General features: G+C 46.3%; 1 protein-coding gene across 1 annotated transcript in view; it reads right to left on the reverse strand.

Annotated features, from left to right (window-relative positions):
* Nucleotides 1-22,489, reverse strand: part of LMF2 (lipase maturation factor 2) — a 54,124-nt gene that overhangs the window by 18,654 nt on the left and 12,981 nt on the right. Inside the window, exons 7-9 of the mRNA XM_069765475.1 lie at nucleotides 6,289-6,420; nucleotides 3,525-3,630; nucleotides 682-778 (exon numbers count right to left, since the gene is read on the reverse strand). Of these exons, the coding sequence (XP_069621576.1) occupies nucleotides 682-778; nucleotides 3,525-3,630; nucleotides 6,289-6,420 (335 nt within the window). The remainder of the gene's footprint in view (nucleotides 1-681; nucleotides 779-3,524; nucleotides 3,631-6,288; nucleotides 6,421-22,489) is intronic.

Raw genomic sequence — 22,489 nt, forward strand, 5'->3', positions numbered from 1 at the left:
AGGCCTTAAAATCATATTACTTATGCTGTGACTTCTAATGGCCAGATGAGCAAATCTGATTACAGATGAGCAAATCTTTTGAAATTGCCAGCTTTGCTAAATTTCTCCAAAACATTTGATTTGTGGCAAATCGGAAGTCTTTCAATTGCCCTGAAAAAGGCATGTTCTCCTAAGACTGTATCCTACTCATTTCAAGCTCACTTAACACAAAACAGCTGCTGCATTTCCATCCTCGGCTTTTATACAGGCATGCCAGTCCCTCCTGAAGGGCTTTGCTATACCATGTGATGTTTCAGCTGCAACGAACTTTGGGGAAGCCCAAGGTGTCGTGAGCCTTTTCTGACCTTTGCAAACTTCTGGAAAGTGTAAAATGTTGGTGGCCATTTTAGACTACTTGTGCAAATTGAAATTACAAATTGTTCAAATTTGTCAGGTTTGAAATCCTAAAAATTCATTTCACATTGAATCGATTTCTTCATCTCTAGTTTTTACACGTCTTTAAAAGTGTTTATGAGAAGAGCGGAATTGTGACAGACATGACATTTTACCAAGGTTTGTGGGTATTTTCTTTTTTTTTTATTTACACGGAGACACTAATAATAGGAAACACAATAAAAAAAACATAATTATATATAAATATAAAACACAAAGAAATGGGTAGGATTGAAAAGCAAAACTCACCAGGCTGATTGCAAACATTCCTACTGTAGCAACCGAGAAAACAGCCCACTGTATTGTAGACAGAAGCTTCCAGAAAAATCCGCGCACAGATGCGCTCCTGAGAAGACAGTAAGATATTTAATTTATAACACATCTCAATGAATACATACATTTCCTGACACTTTGTGTTTTGCACCAAGTAGATGGGTGGACAGTCCGCCGCCTTTTGGTAGTCACAGGAGCAAGCCTTATTCTAGCCATACTACTTATGCTATAAATCCTGATTGTAATTTCATTGCTGTGTGCTTGGAGTACCAAGACCTTGGGACACCAGGAATTTCTTCAAATAGTTTTGACTACAAAATATGTAGTATTCACAGCGGTCTGACCTTTCACTATGGAAGAACGGAAGATATTTCGTAATACAAGGTGTAGGCAGATAGTAATACCAGCACAAAAAAATATCAAATATTGGACAAAAACCTATATCATTATGCCTGCCACCCAGGAATATGTAATTCACTGCTCCCCTGGTTTAGTTGGCATGACGTCATATACAGTACATGATCGGTGCAACTAATTACTGCATCCTGTAAAACATGGGAAAGTGGCGCCAGGTTTGCGCGGCAGTCGATGAGTAAAAGAAATCCTTTCTTTTAATTGGACAAAGCTATGGAGCATAAATTTAAAAGCAGACAACCTCTTAAAAAGGGTAAAAGTTTTTTTTCCCAGAAAAAATAAAATCATATATTAGCTGTAGATAGTACCGTATATACTCGAGTATAAGCCGAGATTTTCAGCCCAAATTTTTGGGCTGAAAGTGCCCCTCTCGGCTTATACTCGAGTCACGGTTGGCGGTGGGGTCGGCGGGTGAGGGCGCTGAGGCATACTTACCTAGTCCCAGCGATCCTGGCGCTCCCCCTGCCGTCCCACGGTCTTCGGTGCTGCAGTTCTTCCTCTATCAGCGGTCACATGGGACCGCTCATTAGAGAAATGAATAGGCGGCTCCACCTCCCATAGGGGTGGAGGCGCCTATTCATTTCTCTAATCAGCGGTAACGGTGACCGTTGATAGAGGAAGAAGCTGCGGCACCGAAGACAGCTGTCCGGGGGAAGGAGCCGGACGCCAGGACCAGGTAAGTATGTAATATTCACCTGTCCGCGTTCCAGCCGCCGGGCGCCACTCTATCTTCCCGGCGTCGCTCCATCTTCCCGGCGTCTCCGCTCTGACTGTTCAGGTCAGAGGGCGCGATGACGCATATAGTGTGCGCGGCGCCCTCTGCCTGATCAGTCAGAGCGGAGACGCTGGGACGAGACGCCGGGAGCTGCAAGCAAGAGAGGTGAGTATGTGTTTTTTTTTTTTTTACTGCAGCAGCAGCAGCAACAATGGCAGAGCTTTCTATGGGGCAATATGAACGGTGCAAGAGCACTATATGGGGCAGAGCTTTCTATGGGGCAATATGAACGGTGCAAGAGCACTATATGGGGCACAGCTATAGGGCAATAATGAACGGTGCAGAGCACTATATGGGGCACAGCTATAGGGCTATAATGAACGGTGCAGAGCACTATATGGGGCACAGCTATAGGGCTATAATGAACGGCGCAGAGCACTATACGGGGCACAGCTATAGGGCAATAATGAACGGTGCAGAGCACTATATTGGGCACAGCTATAGGGCAATAATGAACGGTGCAGAGCACTATATGGGGCACAGCTATAGGGCTATAATGAACGGTGCAGAGCACTATATGGGGCACAGCTATAGGGCTATAATGAACGGCGCAGAGCACTATACGGGGCACAGCTATAGGGCAATAATGAACGGTGCAGAGCACTATATTGGGCACAGCTATAGGGCAATAATGAACGGTGCAGAGCACTATATGGGGCACAGCTATAGGGCTATAATGAACGGTGCAGAGCACTATATGGGGCACAGCTATAGGGCAATAATGAACGGCGCAGAGCACTATATGGGGCACAGCTATAGGGCAATAATGAACGGCGCAGAGCACTATATGGGGCACAGCTATAGGGCAATAATGAACGGTGCAGAGCACTATATGGGGCACAGCTATAGGGCAATAATGAACGGTGCAGAGCACTATATGGGGCACAGCTATAGGGCTATAATGAACGGTGCAGAGCACTATATGGGGCACAGCTATAGGGCAATAATGAACGGCGCAGAGCACTATATGGGGCACAGCTATAGGGCAATAATGAACGGTGCAGAGCACTATATGGGGCACAGCTATAGGGCTATAATGAACGGTGCAGAGCACTATATGGGGCACAGCTATAGGGCAATAATGAACGGCGCAGAGCACTATATGGGGCACAGCTATAGGGCAATAATGAACGATGCAGAGCACTACATGGGGCACAGCTATAGGGCAATAATGAACGGTGCAGAGCACTATATGGGGCAGAGCTATAGGGCAATAATGAACGGCGCAGAGCACTATATGGCACAGCTATGGGGAAATAATGATCTATTTTTATTATTGAAATTCACCGGTAGCTGCTGCATTTCCACCCTAGGCTTATACTCGAGTCAATAAGTTTTCCCAGTTTTTTGTTGCAAAATTAGGGGGGGGGGGGTCGGCTTATACTCGGGTCGGCTTATACTCGAGTATATACGGTAAGTTATAAAACTTAGTGATATACAGTAGATGCATTAGGCCAGCCCCTTTTGGTTTGATATTTGTAAAAATGTGGCTGTCATATTGCTCATTTCAATAACCCAGCCCCAATCTCCGATCTACAGACAGACAGGGGCTGGTTTAACTAATGAAATCATTAAAGTATGCTTTGTAATGTGTCAGATCAGTAGTAGTCAGAACATAAGCCACACTTACCTGTACATGCCTTTGAGAATCTCCCAGCCAAGGGATGCACCCGCTAGCCAAATAGAGGGAAATGTGAGCGTGCGGAGCCACTGCAGGAAATCGTGGTATGTAAAAGCTGCAAAAAAAACAGAAATCATAGATCACAACACACACAATGTATAGAGGTTTTTTTTTCCTGCATAGGAGTTATATTGGTGCCATGATCAAGGTTTTCAATAAAACTAAAAATTGTTTAATATCACAACAGCCTACAGAGCACACAATCGTTATACATTTCAGGTAGTACTGGTAAGCAGTGTCTTTGTAGCAGAGAGGGATTAACAAAGACAACACTTATGAAAGTGCCTTAACCGCTTAAGGATGGGGACAATTTTAATTTTTAACTCCCCTTTTTTCAAAGACCCTTATCTTTTTTTTTTATTTTTCAAACACATTTGAGGGCTTGCTTCTTGGCGGGACAAGTTGTAGTTTTGAAAGACATTGTTCATTTTACCATAGGAGTCTATGAGAAAATGGTAGAGAAATTGAAAGTGTGTTTAAATAATAAATTAAACAAACAAAAAATTCCACCATTGTTTTTGGGGTTTTATTTTTACTGTGGCCATTATCTGTACCTTATCCGCCCTTCTATGGGCAGTGTCTTCATTCTTCTTCTGCGCAGGCGAAGACTACTGCGAAGTGACTCGCCAGTGCCTGCGCAAAAGGATGAAGACACTGCCCATAGAAAGGAGGCTAAGGTACGGATAATGGCGCGAGTGTAGGGTGCAGACGTAGGATTACGGTGCCACAATTGTGCATCACATGGCAGTGCGACGTGCATGGTAGGGGGTGCTATGATAATGAAGAGAGACATAGATATCTGCCAGGCACCTGAGATGACAACTCAGTGTACTCCGATGATTTACATGCACCCATCGACTTGAATGGCCTTCATCTGATTTGTGGTTACACTCACAGCATGCTGCAAATTTGTTTTCTTTCTCATGCCGAATTGGAGTGAGAAAAAAAATCTCTGCAGTGCCCCGTACAATAAAGGTACCTTCACACATAACGATATCGTTGCTATTTGTGACGTAGCAACGATATCGTTAATGAAATCGTTATGTGTGACAGCGACCAACGATCAGGCCCCTGCTGGGAGATCGTTGGTCGCTGAATAAAGTCCAGAACTTTATTTCGTCGCTGGACTCCCTGCTGACATCGCTGGATCGGCGTGTGTGACACCGATCCAGCGATGTCTTCACTGGTAACCAGGGTAAACATCGGGTAACTAAGCGCAGGGCCGCGCTTAGTAACCCGATGTTTACCCTGGTTACCATGCTAAAAGTTAAAAAAAACAAACGCTACATACTTACCTACAGCTGTCTGTCCTCCAGCGCTGTGCTCTGCACTCCTCCTGTACTGGCTGTGAGCCGGAAAGCAGAGCGGTGACGTCACCGCTCTGCTTTCCGGCTCCCAGACAGTACAGGAGGAGAGCAGAGAAGCAGAGCGCAGCGCTGGAGGACAGACGGCTGTAGGTAAGTATGTACTGTTTGTTTTTTTTTACTTTTAGCATGGTAACCAGGGTAAACATCGGGTTACTAAGCGCGGCCCTGCGCTTAGTTACCCGATGTTTACCCTGGTTACCGGCATCGTTGGTCGCTGGAGAGCGGTCTGTGTGACAGCTCTCCAGCGACCAAACAGCGACGCTGCAGCGATTCGGATCGTTGTCGGTATCGCTGCAGCGTCGCTAAATGTGAAGGGGCCTTAACACTGGTCCAAGTGCTATCCGATAAAACATCAGATAGCATTTGGCTTGGTTATTCGCTCTTGTGATCAAGCACAATGGGCTACACTTGTTAGAATTCTTATCACCAGAGAGCCACCAGAATATCAAGGAATCACCTGCTACATTACAAAGCTAAAGAAGAAAATAATCGGGTGCCTCTAGTAGTTACCTACAATCCAAATCTGGAGGTGCTAATTGGAGCTGCACGGAAATTACAACCTTTACTGCAAAAAGATGCCCGCTTACAATCCATTTTTCCAGACCCCCCACTACTGTGTTTTAGGCAACCCCCAAATTTAAGAAGCATCATTGTCAAGAGCTCCCTGTCCTCCAAAAGCTGCAGGTACCTTTCCTTGCAACCAGAAAAAATGAAAAACCTGTCCATTTATAATGACCACGGACAAGATAAAGATCCCCAACTCATATCAGGACTAGAAGATCCCAGGTACTTTCAGCTGCGTCACATCTATTGTGAGAAAAAAGAATGGACCTACTGGTAGTAAAACATTTTTGTATCCCCGGTTATAGCATCATGAACATGAAATTACTTGTTTTAAAAGGTAATTTCAAATCTCAGAAAGACAGAAGACTCTGCGAGTATAAACTCATGATGACCTTTGACACAGTCCGGTAATGAATGGATTTATGTCTTTTTAGATCAATTAAGGAATTTGCTCTTCAGACCTTCTGGGGTCATCACAACACAGAACCAGACCCATTCAGAGAACCATACAAATTAAGACTTCCTTATCTATGAACTGTTCCAATATCTATGTCTATCCCTCTCATGATAATTCTGCTTCACGTCACTTGTCTCATCTATTGCCTTCTTGTGTATAAATATGTGATTCTTCAGATTTTGCAGTAGTCTTGCCTGATGAAGAGACCTGCGTAGTCTCGAAATCTTGCAATTTGTTACCATCTTTTCAGTTAGCCATTAAAAGGTATCAACCACTGAGGACTCTCAATTCTAAATATTTTTCTATCACCGAGAAGAGTACTCACCAGTTTTAGATTCCACATGATACTTTTCTAAGTTTATTTGTAGATCAAAGTGTTTTACAGTCCAGAAACCAAGCAAACCGAAAACCAGGAGATCAAAAAAAACAACAAAGGATTGCAGAGAGAACTTACGGCCTGCAAGAAAAAAACATTTCCAAACTTCAGATAAAAAAAGAAAACGAATACACAGAACATTATCATTAAAAAAGGGACCTTTGATATTTCCTGTATACCCAGAACTGTCTAATGATGCAGGAGGTTAGACCAGGAGATCAAGCTGATATTATACATCTCACTTACTAAGAAACCTGTGCTTAGCTATAGTGGGGGAACATTCTTCTTTCTCCCATGTGTTGCTGCTTGCTTATAATTGGTCAGCATCATTCTGGGAGAAGGACAGACCCCCAGTGAAAACAATTAGGCTGTGTGCACACGATGCGGAATTGTTGCGGATCTGCAGCGGATTTTTACGCGTAGAAACGCTGCAGTTCCGCACTGTGATTTACAGTACAATGAAAATTAACTTGAAAAAAAAAAAAAAAAAAAGGCTGTGCTAATGGTGCGGAAAAACCCGCATGAAAACCACTGCGGAACAAAAGAAGTAGCATACTACTTCTTTTTGTGTGGAACTGCAGCGTTTCTGACTCCTTCCATAATAGAAATCCGCCGGGGTAAAAACCACAGAAAATCCGCATCAAAACAGCACAAAATCCGCATCTGCGACTTCTGCCAGGAGATGGAGATTTTGTGCGGAAAATTCTGCACCCCAATCCGCAATGTGTGCACATAGCCTTAGACAAGATCCATTTAGCTTGAGAAAAGTTAACTAATCAGGTGCAAAAACTTTGATCGCTAATATTTCAGCAACAAAGACCAAATTGAAAAATAAAAAACAACGTTTTTATTCCGCTCTGCAGTCACTATTACATATGCCCAGCTCAACATAAAAAAAATTTGGTGAAAGGTCCTCCTTAAGAAGTTATTACACAACAAGGTATTTTTTTTTTTTTTTACTTCTCTTCTAATTTGTAGAGATATTTGCTTCTACATTTCCACTATAACCAAGGGTCATTAGAAAATGCCGCCAGAAAAGGTAAGAAATGGTTGTTTCTATGTGATATAGTAAGACGTGTAATGTCACACAGCTCTGTTCTCCTATTGTGGAACAATGACCAGACAGCTGTCACAGATCCAGAGAAGTGTATGAGACATCTCACTACACTGTCCACTCTTCTCCCCATACTGTTAATGCCATGAAATGAGAGCTGCAGCATGTCATGTACATCACTCTGGAATTGTGGCAGCTTTTAGGGCCAAATGCCTGGAATAGATGCAGACAGGTGTTTGTATAGACATAAAACTCTGCATACCCGCACCAACAGTTTGTCTCTCTAAAGGAACCCCAAGTATATTAATTCATTTAACCGCATCCACACATTTAACAGCATGCTACACTCATCAGGAGAGCTTTAAGCTAGAAAATTGCGGGAATGGAAGCAAAAGTCCAGGGAACGCCATAACGCAAACAAATACTATTGAGAACTCTGCTATTAGAAGTGGAAAGGAAGAACAAAGATAAAAAAAAAAAAAAAAATCAGAATAATAAAAGTATTGGAGAAAGAGAACCAATCACATCCAAAAGCTGGGCGTAGGTGTAGCTGGGCAAATGGAACCGCCTCCATTGCCGCGACCATCTTGCCTAGCACTGTCATCCCGAACCGAATGGAATGAGGGACAGATCGGGAGAGCATCCAGGCTCCTTGCTGTAACGCCACAACTTTTTCTGAAGGAAGGATCACCAACACTAGGGAAGTGTCTAGGATCATGCCTAAGAAGGGTATCTGCTGAGCTGGTACCGGCGGCGATTTGTCTAAGTTGATCATCCAACCCAGGCGAGAAAGAAAGAGTATCCACCGTGATGCTTGCGCAGTCTGCACAGGCCTGAAATGATGGGCCTTTGATTAATAGGTCGTCTAGGTATGGTAGCACAACCATCCCCCGAAAATGAAAAATGGACATGACTGCCGCCATGAACTTGGTGAACACCCTGGGGGCGGTGGTGAGGCAGAAGGGCAAAACTGTGAACTGGAAGTGTTCGTTGTGAATCACGAAACGTAGGAATCTTTGGTGAGATAGAAAAAAAAATGAAAAAAAAAGATCGATATATGGAGATAAGCATCGCGGATGTGGATGGATGCGAGAAACTCCCCCTTCTGCATTGAGGTGATGACCGAGCGGAGGGACTCCATTCGGAAGTGATGAACTCTGACGAATTTGTTTAACAGTTTTAGATCCAGTATGGGGCACACTGTTCTAGGCTTTTTTGGAGTCACGAACAGGTTCGAGTAAAACCTTTTGAACCTTTCGTCTTGGGGCACCGGAATGATGAATCCGCTTTTGCAGAGTGCGTATATGGCTTGGTAGAAAGCCGTCACCCGCGATTCTGATTTGGGGAAACAAGACTGGAAAAAACGTGTGGGCGGGGAAGAAGAGAACTCTATCCTGTATCCGGAAGACACCAGGTCCCTGACCCACCTGTCGTGAACGACCAACAGCCAGGCCTGACGGAATAAAAGCAGATGGCCGACTTTGCTGGTGTCCGTCAGATACCGGAAGGAGTCATTGCGTAGAGAATCTGTGGGATCTGGATCCCTTGGATCTAGACTGTTTTGGCCTGCTTTTCCATGAGGGAATGGGTCTATATGAGAAATCTGATTAGCTAGACTCGCTGCCTCAGGAGGGACGTTACTTTCTTGAATGAATTTAGAAAGGTCCTCTGCCCAAGCGGCCATAGCTTTAGCCACCCATGTCGCAGCAAAGGATGGAGAAGGTGCAGAGCCGGAGGCTTCAAAGACTGACTGAGCAAGATTTTCAATCTGTCAGTCAGTGGGATTTTTAATCGATGAGCCGTCAGATAGGGATAAGAGAGTTTTTGATGAAAAGGCGCGATATGGGAGGATCTACTGGTGGGGACTCTATGCAGCTCTTCCTTAGATTAGAAGCAAAGGGATATCTTGTTTCGAGGGGCTTCTGCCCACTTTGTCCGGCCGATTCCTATGTCTCTTAACAATGTCCGTAAACTCGGGGTGATTGACAAACACCCTATGGGGACGTTTAGCCCTTTTGAAGGACACCGCTTGATTTGGTATAGCGGAAGAGTCTTCCTCCACCCTCAGAGTCTTGTTGACTGCCTCAATGAGGGTATCTACCCTCTCCTGATACTCCTGCGTGTCAGGGTCTATGGAGATGTCCGACTATTATTCTTAGTCGTGTTCGCTGCAAACCCCTTCAGAGGGGAGCGGGAAATGGGACTGATGGACCCCGAAGCACGAGAGTGCGTGGGGGACGTGGTATGGGTCCGCTTCCTAGACTCTTGTGCGGATCTTGCTAGGGAACAACCCTCTGCTGGCTGACTGTTCCGGTACAGAAGGGGAGCTTTCCTTACCAGGTAAAAGGGCGCCCTGACATGAGGAGGGGTCCCGGAGAGACTCCATTACTTTGACCAGAGAAGACATAGATTGCGCCAGAGATATAGCCCACTCAGGGGGACTAGGTCCACTAGAGTCGGCATTAGTGGAGGGCTCCTGGAGGCATGCCGGGTCATAAGCTGCGCAGAAAGGGGTATTAAGACCCCGAGGTAATGAAGAATTGCAAGTGGTACATGAAGCAAAAAACACTGTTTTGTTAGCCTTCTTTGCTTTAGGCTGTGACATAGTGTACCCTTGATACCCCAGGGACGTGTACTGCAGAGAATGGGTTAAGCTCAGTTGCTTACCCAGGTCCTGTGTCTTGTGCCCCCAAGGATGATGTCCCTTGTCCACGCTCTTTATTGCTGTTTCTGCCCACTCTGCTGTGCCAGACACCGCATAGGAAAAACGCAGCCCCACACGTGTGTCCAAGATGGCCACCGAGATTACAGTGGAGCTTCTCGTTTGGTATGAGAAGCTCCTGAAGCACAGAGGTGACCACCCCTGTGGGCGGAATTAGGGGCAGAGTCGGGCCTAGTCCTGGCAGAAGCCATGGGCGGAGCTGCCCAGGTGGGTGGAGGAAGGAGAACCAGCTGGCGCTTGATGAGAGGGGAGCGCGGAAGCGGCGAAAATGCCACTGGACATCGGGACTCCCCCCCCCCCCCCCAGGAACAGACTGCCTCCTTCCATCATCCGCTTTCAGTCAGTGGTGATGCAGTGGGGGCTGCATGGACGATGGGGGGGGGGGGGGGGCTTCTGTACATCCCATGGGTTCAATCCCTAGGGATAGGTCAGGGCTATTGTCAGGCTGTAGCCTAGCTCCGGAAAGGGGTACATGGAGGAGACACTCCGTGTTCCCATCTGTGGTGTGGGGAGAGCGGGACCCTAAGGGAACCGTCGCCCCTAAAGCAAGCCCAGGCATTTCAAAGAAACGGTGCAGGAGGGGGTATGGGGAGGCGACACTCCGCGTTCCCGCCTGTTGATGATTCGGGGAGATCGGACCCCTGAAGAGGTCCGTTCCCCCTTCGTTTCGTGATGGAAAAAAAAAAGAGTAAAAATATTAAAAATTTAAAAAGTGAAACAATAACGCTGGGGTCTGAATCCCAAACCCAAGTGCCTCCTACGGACACTAAGCAAGAACTGGTTCGATTACAGCCAGCATGAGGGTGTATACTGCAGAGGAGGAGCTAATTTTGTTCAAGTTTTCTCAGTGTCCTCCCAGTGGCAGCAGCATAACACCCATGGTCCTGTGCCCCCCAAGGAGGCGAAGGAGAAAACATGACAAAAAACAAACAAACCAAAAACAAAACATTTTCTCCAATAAATACCAATTAAAACATGCAATGTCCATCCTTCTGCCCGTCTGACTGAATACACTATACACACATGCCTTAATGGAAAGCTATAAATCAGAAAATGACCTTTTGTTTAAATAAGTTTTTAATGTCTTTCTTTGGTAATTTCTGTAGTTTTTTTTTTCACTTCAAATCATGGTTAAAAAAAAAGAAAAAATATATATATAGAATAACAGCCACTGAGGCTGTTTATACTAATGCTTCTTGTACTTTCAGGAAATGTTTTCAGCAGACTCCTTATCAGTGGATGAAGGAATACAAAGACCGATAAGAGTAATAAATATATTATATAAAAACGCACAGAATGCACCAATCTTAATAGAGAATGTTACAGTTAATGGCCACCAACATAAGGACCATAAATCATTAAAATAATAATCATTGGAGATGTTACAGCTAGCTCAGCTCCTCTTCACTTTGACCTTTCCACGTGCTCATTAGATGCTAAAAAACAGAAGCTGGAGCCCAGGTCTGTTCATTGTGGCTGATGTATACATGTGGTTTCTTGAAACAAAAAATTAAGAGTCTAAAAAAAAAAAAGCACCTGTGGCCAATGTGAATATGGCAAGATTTCGATTTTTTATCTTTAACACAGATTGTAATATGGGTGAATAAAACAAAAACCACATTGCCGGAAAAAAATAATACATATAACTTAAAACCTGATTTAAACACTTCATAATTTTCTGACAACTGCTTCCCTTTAAGCTCGACTTCGACATATTGGATATTGAATTTCTCAAGGTATTCTGTAAATATTTGCAACTTAAGATTCATATTTGTCTACATTTAAAGTAACTAAACTTGTGTTCTATTTTAGATTTTGTAAAACAAGGATAAATAGTAGATCAGAATAATACTGCAGCGTATGTTTGCTAGAGTAAGGGTATGTGCACGGGGGGCGTGGCCTGAGAGTCCATGTGAGCGGACGTGCAGCTGTGAGCTCCCGCCGCTGTATATCTTAAAATCCTGCAGAGCCGCTGCTGTTTGGTCCCTGAGGGGGCTTACCGGCTGCGGGGAGACTTGTGGAGCCTGGTGGCGCTGAGCGGTAGCGCTGGAACCGGCGAACATGACAAGGAGACGGCAGAAGGACGCAGGAGCCGGGGATGCAGGCGCAATCCAAGATGGCGCTGACACGAGGGAGAAGGCAGACAAGGAGAACGCCGCATGTAGAAAGCGCATGGAGGTAGTGGCAAAGCTCCAGCAGTTTGCGAGAGCGGAGGCCGCAGAGGAGGGAGCCGGAGCTGATACCGAAGAGGAGGAGGAGGAGGAGAGCCCAGCAGGAGAACATGAGGTACAACAGGGGAGAAAGGAGAGTAAAATGGCGGTGGCAGAAGGGGGACCCGAGGAAATGGCGCCAGAAGCTGAGCCTACCCTAAGAGACGTTTTTGCGCTAGTCTCTTCATGTAAACAGTCTCTGACCTTACAGATACAGGAGGTTAAGGGAGACACAGCCCAGATAAACGCAGCCATGCAGAAGATTGACAAACGTGTGGGGGAGGTAGAGGAGAGAGTGAGCACTGTAGAAGACCATATAGTGCAGCTGCAAAAAGCAGAGAAAAAGTTCACTCAAGCAACAGCTGAATTGGCTGCGAAAAATGAGGACCTTGAGAACAGGTCCAGAAGAAACAATATTCGCATAGTGGGCATCCCTGAAAAAGCTGAAGGGAGGAATCCAACGGAATATATTGAAAAATGGCTGTTAGAAACATTTGGAGATATGGCGCTAACAAAAGTGTTCGCGGTAGAAAGAGCGCATAGGGTCCCGCCGAAACCACCTGTCCCTGGAGCGAATCCCCGTACCATGCTCGCCAAAATTCTAAACTATAGAGACAGAGACATTATCCTGAGGAAGGCCAGAGACATGACGGATCTGACAGTTGAAGGCCAAAAGATTGCTATCTACCCGGACTATTCTACTCTGGTGCAGAGACAACGGATGATGTTCACGGGTATCAAGAGACGGCTGAGGGAGTTGGGAGTACAGTACTCCATGATGTTTCCAGCAAGACTGAGGGTGGTGGCGTTTGATAAAATTCATTTTTTTCATAAGCCGGAGGACGCTACCCAGTGGATTGATATTAATGCTAAAAAGCTTAAAGGAAAATATAGTTAGACAGCTTGGGCTCGAAATTGACGATACTTATAGTGAAGATGAGCCAAGTGATGGGGACCCGTTTTAAGATTTTGTGCTGGAATGTGAGAGGCCTAGGGGAGAAATCTAGACGTGCCGCGTGTTTGCAATATGCAAGAGACCAACGGGCCTCAATGATATGCTTGCTGGAGACGCATTTGGTAAGGGAAAAGGTGGATGTCCTAAATAGACGTTGGATTCAAAAGGGATACCACTCTACCTTCTCCACGTATGCAAGAGGAGTCTCAATCTTGGTTCCAGCGGGAGTTCAGTATGAGGAGGTGAAGGTATGTGTGGATGTGGATGGGCAGTACGTACTAATACGGTGTATACTGTATGGAGTGATGTTGTGTGTTGCAGCGATGTATATTCCGCCTCCCTACTCTAGCAGGAAAATTAGAGAAGTAATGGAGCGAGTGGAAAGATGGGGGCCGGCACCGTTAATAATTATCGGGGATCTAAACAATATCTGTGATGAATATTGGGATAAAAATAAAAATACTCAGAATAGGTCGGAGGGACACATAACATTTGGCACCTATATACAGGAGATAGGTTTGATTGATCTTTGGAGGGTTAGACATATTGGGGAGAGAGGGTACTCATGTTATTCACCGGCGCATGCCACGCTCTCTAGGATTGATATGGCTCTGGGTAACAGGATTTTGGACACATTGGTTGGGGAGGTGAGATATCTGCCAAGGGCCTTGTCGGACCATAGTCCAATTGAAGTAGAGGTTAGATTGGAGGGGGCTCACTCGCTAAGTGGGAGAGAATGGAAGATTCATCCTAATTGGTTACAGAGTATTGAGTTGGAAAGTATAGGACGGGAGGTAGCGGAATTCTTTCTTTTAAATGATGGAAGTACTGATGCTCTTACGATTTGGGATGCAATGAAGGCGTATCTGAGGGGACTACTGTTTAGGGACATTAGTAGGTGTAAGCAGAGGACGAGAGAGGCAGAAAAAGTGGCAGTTGAGGAGTTGAAGGAAGCAGAAGACGGGATGGCTACACTGGGAACCCCTGAGGCAGAGAGAAGGATGAAAAACGCACAAAATCATTTGGAAAAAATTCTGTTAGGCAAAGCCGAGAGGAAGCGGGATTTCCAAAGGGTATTGTTCTATCAGGAGGGAGAAACAGTGGGACATATGCTGTCGGTAGTGGCTGCTGCTCAGAGAGGTTCTTCATATATACATTCTTTGGACTCTGCTAGTGGAGGTAAAATAACGGAAACGCCTGAAATCTTGAGAGCCTTCGCGGACTTCTATGCAGATTTGTATTCCTCTCGGGTTGGTGAATCGGTCGAGGACACACTGACTTTCTTGGAAGGTCTGGATCTGCCGAGACTGAGTGAGACAGATAGGGAGAGCCTTGAGGCCCCTATCACTGAGGAGGAATTGAGTCGGGCATTGATGTCTATGGCTAATGGGAAGGCGCCTGGGGTCGATGGGCTACCCGCTGAGATCTATAAAGGGTTGGCAGAAGTGTTGATTCCTAGATTAAAAATGGTATTGGAGGAAGCTAGGTCCTGTGGGCGCTTGCCAGCCTCTATGAGAGAGGCCATAATAGTGGTCATTCCAAAGGAGGATAAGGACTTGGGGAAACCGGAGTCGTACCGCCCAATTTCTTTACTAACTATTGATGTCAAGCTTCTGGCCAAGGTGTTGGCTCTCCGCCTCTCTAGTGTTATTGCGAGTCTGGTGCATTCGGACCAATCTGGCTTTATGCCGGATAGATCAACGGCGATCAATTTGCGGAGGTTATATGTAAATTTGCAGGTAGAGTCTGACAACTGTGGTCGAAGAGTGATTGTATCGCTAGATGCACATAAGGCGTTTGACAGTGTCGAATGGGGGTACCTCTGGCAGGTGCTGGAATGTATGGGGTTTGGTCCGCAGTTTGTGGCCTGGATACAGCTGTTGTACTCATTACCATCCGCTAGAATTAGAGTAAATGGGGAGCTATCTCGACCTATAGGGCTGGCTAGGGGTACTAGGCAGGGATGCCCGCTTTCACCCCTCCTGTTCGCGTTGGCTGTAGAACCTCTTGCTGCTAAGATTCGGCAGTCGGATGGGGTCCCTGGGTTTAGGTATGGGAAAGTAGAGGAAAAAGTCGTAGTTACTCACCGATAACGGTGTTTCTCGGAGCCCATGACAGCACTACGGAGAGAGGGGATCCGCCCTTCAGGGACAGGAAACCTACAGATAAAAGGGCGGTACCTCTCCCTCGCATCAGTTGGTTTACAGAGCATCGGAGGACCTCCAGGTTAGTTTACAACAGAGAAAAAATCATATTACAACATTTCTTAAAAGAGGAACCCCGTGCCTATACTCAAACTATATACAGTATATAAATTATATGTAATTAAAGGTGCTCACCGCACACGTGATCGGAGGGAATAAGCGAGTGCTGTCATGGGCTCCGAGAAACACCGTTATCGGTGAGTAACTACGACTTTCTCGGTCTCCCATGACAGCACTACGGAGAGAATTGCAGAGACTAAGCTTAGGGAGGGACCACCGCCTCGAGAACCCTTCGTCCGAAGGTTAAGTCAGACACAGAGGCTAGATTTAATCTATAGTGTCTAAAAAAGGTTGATGGTGATGACCAGGTGGCCGCTTTACAGATTTGCTCTATTGATACCTGTGACCTCTCAGCCCATGAGGTAGCTACTGCTCTTGTGGAATGTGCTCTTATACCATCTGGGATCTCATTCCCCGAGGATGAATATGCCAAGACTATCGCCTCCTTTATCCACCTCGCCAAAGTACCCTTGGATGCCTGAAATCCTTTTCTGGGACCCTGGAAACAGACAAACAGAGAGCCTTCCTTCCTATACTCTCTGGTGGAATCTAAGTATTGGATTAGGCACCTTCTGACGTCTAGATTATGGAAGTTTTGCTCTTTCTCATTTTTTGGGTTTGGACAAAAGGATGGCAGGGAGACTTCTTGTGACCTATGGAATTTTGATGCCACTTTTGGCAAATAGGCCGGGTCAGGTCTAAGAGTGACTCTATCATCTAATATTTTAGTGAAGGGTGGATTAGAGGATGAGGCTTGAATGTCACTTATTCTGCGTGCGGATGTTAACGCTACCAAGAGAATGGTTTTAAGTGATAGAGTTTTAATGGAAATCGTCTCTATGGGTTCGAATGGAGGACTCGTTAATGCTGAGAGGACTAAATTTAAGTCCCATGAGGGCACTTTCTGAGCGACTAATGGCTTTGATCTTGTCACCGCCTTAACGAATCTAATTATCCATGGGTTGGCTGCAATATTATGGTTATAGAGTGCTCCTAGAGCTGCTATTTGTACTTTAAGAGTACTAACCGACAACCCCTGTTCCAGACCTATTTGTAGGAACTCCAGTATTTTAGGAATTGAGGGCCCATCTTGGACCTTTACTTTGGAGACGGACAGAAATTTTTCCCAAGTTTTCCCATATATTTTAGTAGTGATGGGTTTTCTACTTTTTAACAACGTGGTAACTAAATTATCCGAGAAACCTCTTTCTTTTAATAGTCCCCGTTCAAAAACCAGGCTGTCAAATGTAAGTTCGATTCCTGTGGGTGGAAGATTGGCCCTTGATGTAGAAGGTCTGGTATATTCGGCAGGACCCATGGGTCCGAGACCGAAAGCATCCTCAGCCAGGAGAACCACGTCCTTTTTGGCCAGAACGGGGCTATGAGGATCATTTTCATTTTGTCCTCTCTGACTTTCCGAATGACTGCCGGGATCAGAATAGTTGGAGGAAAGGCATAAGTTAATTTTTGAGTCCACGGAATCATAAAGGCATCTAGAGCCTGTGGATTCCCTATAGGGTTCAACGAGCAGAATTTTTTCACCTTTTTGTTTTTGTAATTGGCGAATAGATCTATTGTCGGTGCTCCCACATTTTTGTGATCTGATCGTAGATGGAATGGTTTAGGGACCACTCTCCTTGTTTTAACAGCGATCGACTCAGGTAATCTGCTCTCTCGTTGTTTGAACCCTGAATGTGTAGCGCAGAGAGGGATAGTAGATTTTCTTCTGCAAGGTTGAAAATTTTGGCTGAAGAACTCATGAGTGCCTGAGACCTTGTTCCTCCCTGGTGGTTTATATACGCTACAGTCACTTTGTTGTCTGAAAAAATTCGGACATGATGTCCCTGAATATAGGCCAGAAAAGAAAGAAGAGCCTGAAGCACTGCCCAAAGTTCTTTTTGGTTTGAGGATGCTGATATTTCCTGAACTGACCAGGTTCCCTGGGCCACTCTGTCCCCCATATGAGCCCCCCACCCTGTGGGACTCGCATCGGTTGTTATCACCCGGGATATTTGTGTCACCCAAGGAACTCCCTTTGATAAGTTTTGGCTCTCTGCCCACCAACGAAGGGAATGAATAACTGAGGAACTCAGGGTGATTTGACTTTCCAATTTGTCTTTTAGTATTGACTGCCATTCGAGTACGTGCCACTGAAGTTCTCTTGTGTGGAACTGTGCAAAGGGTATCGCTGGTAGGCATGAGGAAAGAGAGCCTAGTAGTGACATTGCTCTCCTTAGAGTCATGGAAGGATGGTGAAAAGTTCGCGATATCATGGCTAATATGTTGTCTTTTTTGGGGTTTGGAAGTCGGCATTCTTGTACTCGGGAGTCTAATGTCAGACCTAGGAACTCCTGTACTTGACAGGGTTCCAACTTTGATTTTTTTTAAGTTTATGAGCCACCCCAAGTCCGTCAAGATAGTCATTACCCGGTCCCTCTGTTCTTTGCAACTTTGGGCCGAGTTGCTTACGATGAGAAAGTCGTCTAGGTAAGGGACTATTAATATATTTTGTTCCCTTATGTGGGCCATCATTTCCGCTATTACCTTCGTGAATATTCGAGGGGCTATAGAGATTCCGAACGGAAGAGCTCTGTACTGAAAAAATCTTAATTGTCCTTTTATGGGAACTGCCAATCTCAGGAATTTTTGAGACTGATTGTGGATGGGCACATGATAATATGCATCGGTTAGGTCTATCACGACCATGTAGCAATTTGGAAACAGGATTTTTATGGTGGACTTTATTGTTTCCATTTTGAATTTGTAATTTTTTACGTATTTGTTCAGGTTTTTTAGATTTATAATGGTCCGAAAGGACCAGTCGGGTTTTGGTACTAAAAAAAGAGGGGAGAAAAACCCTTCTCCTACTTCCTGAGGGATTTCTTGAATTACAGATTTTTGCAGTAGGGAAATGATTTATTTCTCTAAAGCTGCTTGTTCTGCCACTGAAGATCTTATTTTTGTTTCTATGTACTTCCGGGGAGGAAAAGAAATAAAATCTATTTTTAGACCGTACTGTATGATGTTTAGAATCCAGGTGTTGTTGGATATTTTCTCCCAGGCGGGAAGGAAAGATGTGAGTCTTCCCCCTACCGTAGGCACAATGTCATTTGGCGGGTTTTTTGTCACGAGAGGTGTTGCCAAAGAGGTAACCTCTATCCCTTCTCCTGCCTTCTTCCCATTTATTCTGCTCCCTGGGGGGTCTGCGGCGGAAAAATCTCCGATTCCGAAAGGACTGCCTGAATGGGGCTGGGCCCAAATTTGGAAACCCTTTCTTTTTGTCTCCTGCTTTTTGGAGAATGTCATCCAGGGTCTCTCCAAACAGAAAATTTCCTTCACACGGAATAGAACATAGCTTCAGCTTTGTCTGGAGATCCCCAGGCCAGCTTTTGAGCCATAAGGTTCTTCTGGCTGCATTGGAGAGAGCAGCGGCCTTAGATGTTAACCGTACGGAGTCTGCCGAGGAGTCCGCCAGGAATGCTGCTGCTGCTCTGATTGCAGGGATAGAATCTAGTAATTTATTCCTGGGTAGCCCGTCTCTAATTTGACTCTCTAATTGATCGATCCATACCATCAGAGATCTGGAGGTGCATGTAGCCGCAACAGTAGGCCTCAAGCTACCCCCAGCCGATTCCCATGCCCCTTTAAGAAATGTGTCTGCTTTTTTATCTAAAGGGTCTTTGAGGGTACCCATGTCCTCGAACGGGAGCGCAAATTTTTTCGAGGCTTTTGCCACCGCTACATCCAACTTTGGTGCCTTATCCCAGGAAGTGGATGCGTCATCATCGAAGGGATACTTTCTTTTAAGCGAGGGCACTGAAGAGTTTCTCCTATCAGGTTTTTCCCATTCTTTTTTAATTAGGGATTGGACATTGGGATTTAAAGGGAAGGTTTTCCGGTTTTTTTTGTCCCAAGCCACCAAACATAACGTCTTGGGCTGTTTTGTCAGGTTTAGGCTCCTCCACCCCCATAGTAGCCCTAACAGCTCTCACTAAGGCATCCACTTCCTCGAGAGGAAAACAATGTCGGCCTGAATCTTCCTCGGAGGAGGATAGGGAGGAGTCAGAATCGTCCGAATCTGCGTCTTCAGATGAGGATCGGACAGAGTGGGATTGTACTGTTTCTTTTACTTTATCTTTTCCTTTTTTGGAGGAAGATACAGCATTCTGAACCTCAGATCTAATAATATTTTTTAGCTCTGATGCAAAGTCGGGAGTCTCCTCACATAGCACACGCTGGATGCAGGATTTACAAAGCTTTTTGTCCCAGGCTACTGGTAAAGCTTTGTCACAGATGGGGCAGGATTTGTTTTTCCTTTTCTCCAGCTTCTTCTTTCCCTATTAAGGGAGAAGAGGGAGCCCTATTATAATACATTCACGAAGATCAACTCACCATTCGGACGTGCAGGCAGGTACCGGTTCTGGAGGGGGCCCTGGGTCTGGAATGGAAGGTTCCCGAGGAGGTGAACTAGTCTTCGCAGCAGACCTGCTGCGCTGTGTAGACCGGCTGCTAGACCCACTTCTGGCGCTCTTAGGGTCTGTCTTCTTGTGGTGCTGCTGCCTAGGCTGCAGCTCCTGTGGATCGCTGTCCTCCATGATTTACAGGGAGATGGTGCGACAACTGTGTGTGCACCATCTCCCTATTTGTATTTGGCGCCACCTCCGGTGTTCCCCCGCACTTCCGGTCCTGCGTCACGTCCAGGGAGAAGAGAAGCTACTGCGCATGCGCGCGGCGATGACCCGGAAGTCCTGCCGCATTTCCGGAGCGGCGGCCATCTTAGTACACCCGGAGCGTGCGCTTGTCGGCACAGAAGCTCCGGGTGATCCAGCGCCCCTTCCTCTCTCAGAATCGGCGGCGTTCTCCCTCCGCTCACCCTGAAGAACCCCTCGGTTCCAGCGGTGGCGGCTTCGGGAGCCGGACAAGCCGCGGCAGGAGCCTCCTCGCTGCAGGTACTCGACCGCCCGGTCCCGGTCCATCGGTCTTCATACAGGTACCACCGGAAAGAGGTTCCCTGTTCAGCGACAGGAAACCAACTGATGCGAGGGAGAGGTACCGCCCTTTTATCTGTAGGTTTCCTGTCCCTGAAGGGCGGATCCCCTCTCTCCGTAGTGCTGTCATGGGAGACCGAGAAAATAGCGTTATATGCGGATGATGTTTTGCTGTTCCTGGCGGATCCAGACGATTCACTAAGAGGGGCCGTTGAAATTGTTGAGAGATTTGGTACTGTGTCGGGACTAACAATTAATTGGGATAAGACGGTTCTTTTTAGAGTGGATGACGTAGGAGAGAATGTGAGTGAGGATGTTGGGGATGAGAGGCTGAAGGTGGTTTCCCAATTTAAATACCTTGGAATATGGATTTCGGTGCCAATTGCGGAGTTCCTGCAAAGAAATTTGACTCCTGTTATGGGGTACTCAAGGCAAAGGTAGATGCCTGAAATAAGCTACATCTATCGGTCGTCGGTAGGGTAAACCTTATTAAAATGGTCCTGATGCCTAAAATTCTATATGTTCTACATAACGCACCAATTTGGATCCCGCGGGGGAAGTTCAGGCAGATTAAAGGGAACCTGTCACCCCGTTTTTTGACATTGAGCTATAAATACTGTTAAATAGGGCCTGCGCTGTGTGTTCCTATAGTGTATGTAGTGTACCCCGATTCCCCACCTATGCTGAGAAATAACTTACCAAAGTCGCCGTTTTTGCCTGTCAATCAGGCTGGTCAGGTCGGGAGGGCGTGGTGACATCGCTGGTTCTTCCTCAGCTTTACCTTGGTGGCGTAGTGGTGAACAAGCAGCGCGCGATCTGCGCTGTCATCCCTTTCGTCGGTGGGGGCGGCCATCTTCCTGGGGCCGCGCGTGCGCAGATCGAGTGCTCTGCTGCACGGGGCTTCAGGAAAATGGCCGCGGGATGCCGCGCGTGCGCATTAGAGATTGCGGCGGCCATTTTCCCAAAGCCGAGATGCAAACTCGGCTTTGGGAAAATGGCCGCCGCGATCTCTAATGCGCACGCGCGGCATCCCGCGGCCATTTTCCTGAAGCCCCGTGCAGCAGAGCACTCGATCTGCGCACGCGCGGCCCCAGGAAGATGGCCGCCCCCACCGACGAAAGGGATGACAGCGCAGATCGCGCGCTGCTTGTTCACCACTACGCCACCAACGTAAAGCTGAGGAAGAACCAGCGATGTCACCACGCCCTCCCGAGCTGACCAGCCTGATTGACAGGCGAAAACGGCGACTTTGGTAAGTTATTTCTCAGCATAGGTGGGGAATCGGGGTACACTACATACACTATAGGAACACACAGCGCAGGCCCTATTTAACAGTATTTATAGCTCAATCTCAAAAAACGGGGTGACAGGTTCCCTTTAACGCCCTTTTTAGAAGTTTGATATGGGGAAGACAATATCCACGTATTAGCCTGGAGACGCTTCAGCGACCCAAGGAAGATGGTGGTTTGGCTTTGCCCAACCCGGAAATATACTTCCTTGCGGCCCAGAGCCAGCATTTGAAGGGCTGGGCGCGAGGGGCGTCATCCAGTGCAGTACAACAGCTAATGGAAGAGGTGAGGGACCGACGACCGATGGCCAGGTGTTTGGAAGATGGCTCTTTGAGCGCTCTGGGGAAAGTATACCCAACCTTGTTCCTGATTCGTAAATTGTGGAATAGACTAAGGCAGATTCGTGGGGTTAAAGGGTTGACTAAATTCACACCGATATGGTCTAACCACAATTTAAAGGAATTTGAGGCCTTGGGAGGAATATTGGAATGGCAGAATAAGGGAATTTGCTTTGTTCACCAGATAATCCAGCGACAGGAACTGAAGTCCTTCTCCCAATTGCAGGAAGAATTTGGTTTGCGATCCACAGGGGAATATCAGTATGCGCAGATGAGACATGCCGTTAGAGCTCAGAATAAGAAGGCTGATATCAGGGTTCAAGATGATAT

The sequence above is a fragment of the Ranitomeya imitator genome, chromosome 4 (genome assembly GCF_032444005.1).
Source record: "Ranitomeya imitator isolate aRanImi1 chromosome 4, aRanImi1.pri, whole genome shotgun sequence".
Taxonomy (NCBI): Eukaryota; Metazoa; Chordata; class Amphibia; order Anura; family Dendrobatidae; genus Ranitomeya; species Ranitomeya imitator.